Source organism: Morone saxatilis, unplaced genomic scaffold (genome assembly GCF_004916995.1).
Source record: "Morone saxatilis isolate NCDOM2014 unplaced genomic scaffold, NCSU_SB_2.0 Contig19, whole genome shotgun sequence".
Taxonomy (NCBI): domain Eukaryota; kingdom Metazoa; phylum Chordata; class Actinopteri; family Moronidae; genus Morone; species Morone saxatilis.
The window spans coordinates 4,173,983-4,180,008 of record NW_023339751.1 but is presented as its reverse complement, the minus strand read 5'-3'; the positions used below and the strand labels follow the sequence as shown (position 1 = coordinate 4,180,008).

The 6,026-nt window shown below is 41.4% G+C and overlaps 1 protein-coding gene across 1 annotated transcript in view; it reads right to left on the bottom strand.

Moving 5' to 3' along the window:
- Positions 1-5,763, bottom strand: part of mlh1 (mutL homolog 1, colon cancer, nonpolyposis type 2 (E. coli)) — a 6,975-nt gene extending 1,212 nt beyond the window's left edge. Inside the window, exons 1-13 of the mRNA XM_035663787.1 lie at positions 5,509-5,763; positions 4,746-4,836; positions 3,992-4,090; positions 3,826-3,899; positions 3,146-3,218; positions 2,967-3,058; positions 2,816-2,858; positions 2,152-2,240; positions 1,929-2,041; positions 1,735-1,828; positions 1,500-1,653; positions 1,015-1,334; positions 3-100 (exon numbers count right to left, since the gene is read on the bottom strand). Of these exons, the coding sequence (XP_035519680.1) occupies positions 3-100; positions 1,015-1,334; positions 1,500-1,653; positions 1,735-1,828; positions 1,929-2,041; positions 2,152-2,240; positions 2,816-2,858; positions 2,967-3,058; positions 3,146-3,218; positions 3,826-3,899; positions 3,992-4,090; positions 4,746-4,836; positions 5,509-5,615 (1,447 nt within the window). The 5' untranslated portion in view covers positions 5,616-5,763. The remainder of the gene's footprint in view (positions 1-2; positions 101-1,014; positions 1,335-1,499; positions 1,654-1,734; positions 1,829-1,928; positions 2,042-2,151; positions 2,241-2,815; positions 2,859-2,966; positions 3,059-3,145; positions 3,219-3,825; positions 3,900-3,991; positions 4,091-4,745; positions 4,837-5,508) is intronic.
- Positions 5,764-6,026: the final 263 nt, after the last annotated feature.

Here is a 6,026-nt window from a genome sequence, read left to right as displayed (position 1 = left end):
GCAGCTGTCAGGTCCTCCTCTTCGTTCCTCCTGCTGCTGCTGCTGCTGCTGCTGCTGCTGCTGCTGCTGCTGCTGCTGCTGCTCTCTCCTGGGTCGCTTTCTAGCTCACACACACACACACATACACAGCTGTCACACCTCCAGCATACTCTGCATGACATTTATCCTCCAGACAACAACTCGTACCAGCTTACAGTAGACACACTACAAGACGTAACAGGCTGTGAAAATGTTTAAACATTTCATCACACACTTAATGGGAGGCAGACACTTTCTCTCTAGCAATAATAGAAGCAGCATGTACTCGACAAGTGAAGGCTGCGTCAGTTGCTTTTTCAGCCACATGGGGGCAGAGGAAACCCACAATTTGATGACTATAACTTTGCCATTTTAAAAAGTTGGAGTGATTAGGTTAGCAAACTATTACCACAGACACTGAGCAAACATTTATGTTGTGTTTCTGGCCGTTTGATGAATGAAACTCCAATATTTACTCTCTATCTTTACTCTAACTACTGAGAGAAATATCTCAGTCTCCAGCTGCTGCTCTCTCTGTCTCACTGCAGGCAGGTAGTTTACAGTGGATTTATCAAAACCACCTGCAGAAGACTGGATTATTGAGAGCAGCGAGACCAAGGTCGTAGTGTAAATCTGCTCGCTGTAAACCAAAACAATGAAGCTAAAAACTAAAACTGGGAGGGAGATTATTGTCTCACTGTGCTGCTATAACATGCAAAGTCAGTCAGTTCCAGGTAAACACAAGGAGACATGTTTCTGATTGGCCCCCGGGGAGGATGACGTCATTCATGAGTGACTAATCCATGTTAACTTTTGGACTCGTCTTCGTCCTCCTCTTACTCAACTCACCTGCCGGCAGTAAAAGTTACTCATGCTACAGAATCAGCCACCTCCGTCCTGATCCGACTTGTGTCCGGATTAATCACGTTGATTCTGACTGACTCACCCGCCCAGTGTAGAACCGGCGTGACTCATTTATGAAAGGAAGTCAATCACCTTTGAACGCCACTCGCATCGTCTTCATCGCCTTTTGGCACCTGTTCCTCCCGCTCATCCAGAGCCTCCAGCATGTCTGCATCATCCATCTCCACGATGTCCGGCTGGACGGCCTCGGTCTCACCCTCCCCGATGCTTGGACCAGCTGGTTCTGGATCAGGAGGAGGCTTCTCTTTCGGCTGGAGGAAGGCGTCCAGCTTCTGTGAGCGACAGTCGGTCCTCACCATCTGATGTGCGTAGACTCGCTCACTGGAGTCTGCTGCGGTGCTGGAGGACTTGACCTCAGCTCCGCCTGAGACAGACAGCCCTGGCAGCAGCGTCTGCACAAACACACAGTGTATGCGTCATTGTGCCAGGTTTTTCTTTGTACCTCCAAGGCTGGGAGGAGTGGATGTTAACATGTCACCGTGACAATAAGAAGATCTGATCAATTAGTGCTGTGCCACTTACAGCATATTTACAGATAGCTTCGAGTCTCTTCATACCTGAGTGAAATATGTACGTGACGAGTTGGAGCCCAGAAGTTTGCTCTCGATGTGCTTCTGAATGCTCTCGATGACGCTGTCTTCGTGCAAGAAATGAACCTCGTGTTTCGTGGGATGGACGTTCACGTCTACATTCTGCGGAGCGATCTCTAAGCTGTGGCGATTAGAAAGCAGTTTTAAATGAACTGAACCAGAATAGAATCAGTAGAAGACAGACAAATGCACATTAAGGTACCTGAGGTAAAGAAAAGGGTGTGTGTTCTTGGGGAGGTATGCAGCGTAAACCGTCTCGATTGCTTTCTTCAAAGCACTTGACTCCACCAGACGATCTGAGAGATCACACATCACAACCTCCGTTTAGCGAAGCGCTAATAAGATTAAACCATCTTGCAACCTGCACTTCCAGTCCCTTTTTCCCGCCATACGTACGGTTGATGAAGAGGATCAAGATGCATTTCTTGACGGAGTAGTTTGCGTTCGAGATGTAGCCTTTCATCTTGTACGCGAGCTTCTGATCCTCACAGCCAACTTCGATCAGCTCCCTGGGAACATGCCACAGAGGCAGTCACGCAGTCAGTCGGCGTTAAGGTGATAAGAGGTCACATAACTGCAGAGAACATCAAAACACTTCACTTTCTTTCTTGTCTAATACCTGCTGACTGCATTGCCAAAAACTCCTCGGATATTATCCACTACAGATGCGTTGGGTAGAGTCCTCACATCTGCCACAGTCTCCCCTTGCTGGAAAAACAGACCATAAATATTATCGACCTTTAAGAAAACTTCGTAGCCTTATGTGAACTTCAGTGCAAACACATCCTGAGAAGGTGGTATGGTGGAGTTTCTTATGGTCGACTTTCTTCCTCAATAAACGTTCCATAAATATCCCACAATAACTCTTTTTTTTTAGCCGATAATTACCTGCTTCTCATGGCTGATACTAATTAGATAACTGATAATTTCACATCTTCGTATTTGAAAAACAGTTCATGACCTGTAGTTTTTACAGACCTGAGGGTAAGAAAGGCGTAAATGTGATCAAAGATAGATAATTGAATATTGTATAGTTCTGTTCTAACCAAATCTAACCATCAGACACCACTGTTGTTAACACAACAAACTGTGCTTCAAATGTTCATTTATTTTTTCTAGTAAAGTTCATTTAAAAACTAGAACATAAAATGTATCAATAATTTTGCATAGAAATTCAAAATAAAATTATTAATTTGATGATCAGTAAAATGTATAAATTATAAATTGTCCCAATCATCCCCTATTTTCCTCTTGAGTCAGGTACTTAAAAAAACAAGTCTCACCTTTTTGACAGAAAAACTTTTTCCTGAATTGTGTATGGCGTACCTTCAAAACAACATGTTAACAGGTGAGTATATGTAAGATGTTTATCTAAACACAACAGTCACACAGCAGGAATCACGCGACACAAGAAGTAAAGCCCCGATTACAGACCTGCTGACCACCTCCACGATCCTGGAGTACTCGTCACTGGGGCTCTTTAAAGCCTTCCTCCTGGTGGACACATTATAGAAGAGGTCCTCCACCTGCACACAGGGATTGTACACTGTTGTAGGTTCACGAGCATCCGTAAACTTCCATTCTGTAAAAGTTGATGTGCTCCACAAACTCACAAGAATCTGCGTTCCCTGGTTGCCAGCACATGGTTTGGGAGGGCCTTTCAGCTTCCCGTCGCTGTAGCTGGCTCTGAATTACAGAATAAGATGATCATCCTGGGTGCTTTCTTTTCTAACAGTTTGTCTAGTTTACAACCTTTTTCCTTAAGGGGACCCATTTTCTATCAGTGGGTCAACTGACGACCCCTGGGTAACATATTTTAGATAACAATAACAGTACAGAACAACTGTGAACACAATAACTGCAGGACATGTGTGTACAAAAACACATTTTTGGGAACGTTTTATACAATTCTCAGTCTGTTTTTTTTATTTTTAACAATCATTTATACTTTATATGCTTCTTTTTTTTGACAAAATCAGTGTTTTCTTCTCCCCGACACTTAGCCATTGTTCTATTAGCCCTTTGGTTGTTTTAACTGCGTACTTTTCTAATGCAGGACCAGGCTGTTTCACAGAGAGTGAAGGCTCTGTAAATACAGTTTGTGTGCTCTGTGCTCTTATCCTGTGAGATTTTATATCTTAAATAATAATCTAAACTTAAAAATGATCATTTTAATTTAGTTTCAATCACAGAAATGAATGAAATGCTAAAATATAAGCCAACTGCATATATTTTTTTTGAAGTTTTAACAAGAGAACAGATGAGTGAACCATGGTTTTAAATGTTTCCATACCTGTAGGCGCACTTGGCATCAGCGGTCTTAGTCGTTATGGTCACATGGGCAACATGGCTTATACTGGCAAGGGCCTGCAAACAGGAGCACAGACAACAAACGGGAAGTACAACAACATGTATGTCAACATTTAATAACTTAAAGTAAAGTTAGTAGTGCTGCTCACCTCTCCTCTGAATCCATAGGTTGCAATAGCTGAGAGGTCCTCAAAAGTCTGGAGTTTGCTGGTGGTAAACCTCTCGCAAACGATTTCCATATCTTCTTTCTGCCTCCGAAATAGAAAATACAGCTTGGTCAGAGGAAACTAGTGAATTTAAAGACAGCAGCGGAGACACAGTTCTTGAGAGAGTCCCCCCCGGGCAGAGAGAAAACAACACAAAACCCTAAATCTAACCCTAATGGGGGCAGACTGGACCAATTAAACTGGATACTAGGGAGGACACAAACCACCAGGGGCGGATCTAGAGGGATGGTGTGACTAAAAAGTCCTGACCACAGCAGTTTGGAGTCAAATGCTGTCAAATTTAACACATTAATTTAGATTAATTTCAAAAACAATGTGGTAAAAACACATTAAATGATTTAATGATCTGTTATGGTCACATTTTAGAGTAAGTTGCTTAAGATCAATAAAAAAAAGACTATTCAATTCTTTACTAATGTGCCACAATAATTCAGTGAGTTAAATAGATTTTCATTCGGGGGCTTTTTCAAGCAAATACTGATATAGTTTATGTGATTGTCTGCAATTAAATCAGCATATATTTCCTCTAGACCCGACCCTGCAAACCACATCTTTCCCAAGGGTTCTTTGTGTTATATCTTATCTTTCTGGTTGATATTTATTGTTAGCACAATAAAGGGAAATCATGGCATCAGACACTTAACAGGGGCGGTTCTTCACCCCCCCCGTCACCCACCCTGATGCCGGTGCCGTTGTCCTGAATCTGAAGGAGCTTCAGTCCGCCGTCTTTCACCGTCACCTGAATGTTGGTGGACTTGGCATCCAAACTGTAACATTTAAGAATATTATTATTATTATAGTCATATTATACAGCCATATTACATTTTAGGTGGAGTCAGTTTGCAGTACCACATTACTGTTACTATGTTACAGGCCGTGTTGGGCTAGCTACTCATAAAATGTAATTTATTACACGTTACTCTTTGCAAAAGTAATATTACTCCCCACACATATTTGTAATTTTGTCCCTTTTTCCACAAAATTTAGACTTACGAAGATCAAAAACTAGATTTGTTTGTTAAAATCTAAATAATGGGAATATTTCCAGCAATGTTTCTAATTCACAAAGACAGTTTGCTCCATTATTAAAAAATAATCCATGGATGTGATTGAATTGTTGGATTTCAAAATAAAAGTCATTTTGTAACTAATTATTTTATTTTATTTTATTTTTTTTGAGGGGGGACTGTAACTGTAATAATTACTAAAATGATTCAGTAATTAGTTACTGGTGAAAGTAATGTGATTACTAGTAATGAGTTGCTGTTACAGGTGTTGATAAGCTGCTTTGCCTCAAACGTGATGTAAACAATGTTGCCTCCTGCCTCTTATATTGTCACTTTTACTTTTATTATTGATTATTATTTTAGCCACTAGTCAAACACCTAACATGAGCTCACATTATCACCATGAACTGTTTAATTGAACCTGTCAGTTACCAGTTTTCTATCAGCTCTTTGACGCCGTTGGCAGGACGCTGGATAACTTCTCCTGCTGCTATTCGGTTGACAACCGTCTCGTCGAGCCTCCGGATGACTCCCGCCATGTTTACAGCGCTGCTCGCTTACTTTCGCTTAGTTAAACAGCTGATTATGTCCGTGAATACTCATATATGTGGATGAAATGTGTTTATTTTCAAGCTAAAAATGTAGCATCACAAGTTGTACACGAAACGGAGCACGCATGGGAGCAGAGATGGGGAGAAAAATGAGGAGGTCTCACTCCGCTTTGAAATGTCGGAGCACAGCGAAAGTCATCATGTTGTTTAACTTTCCCAATAAACGCTGTTAGTTAACTTTAGAGTTACCAAATACTTAATTTATAAACACATACAACCACATAAACGATCAGATCACAAGAGCTTTATCGTTTTATTCAACGCCTGGCTGCTGATAAAACAATATTTCAGCGACGCTTTTCTCCTACAGACGTGATTCATCTTCTCAACAATACACGA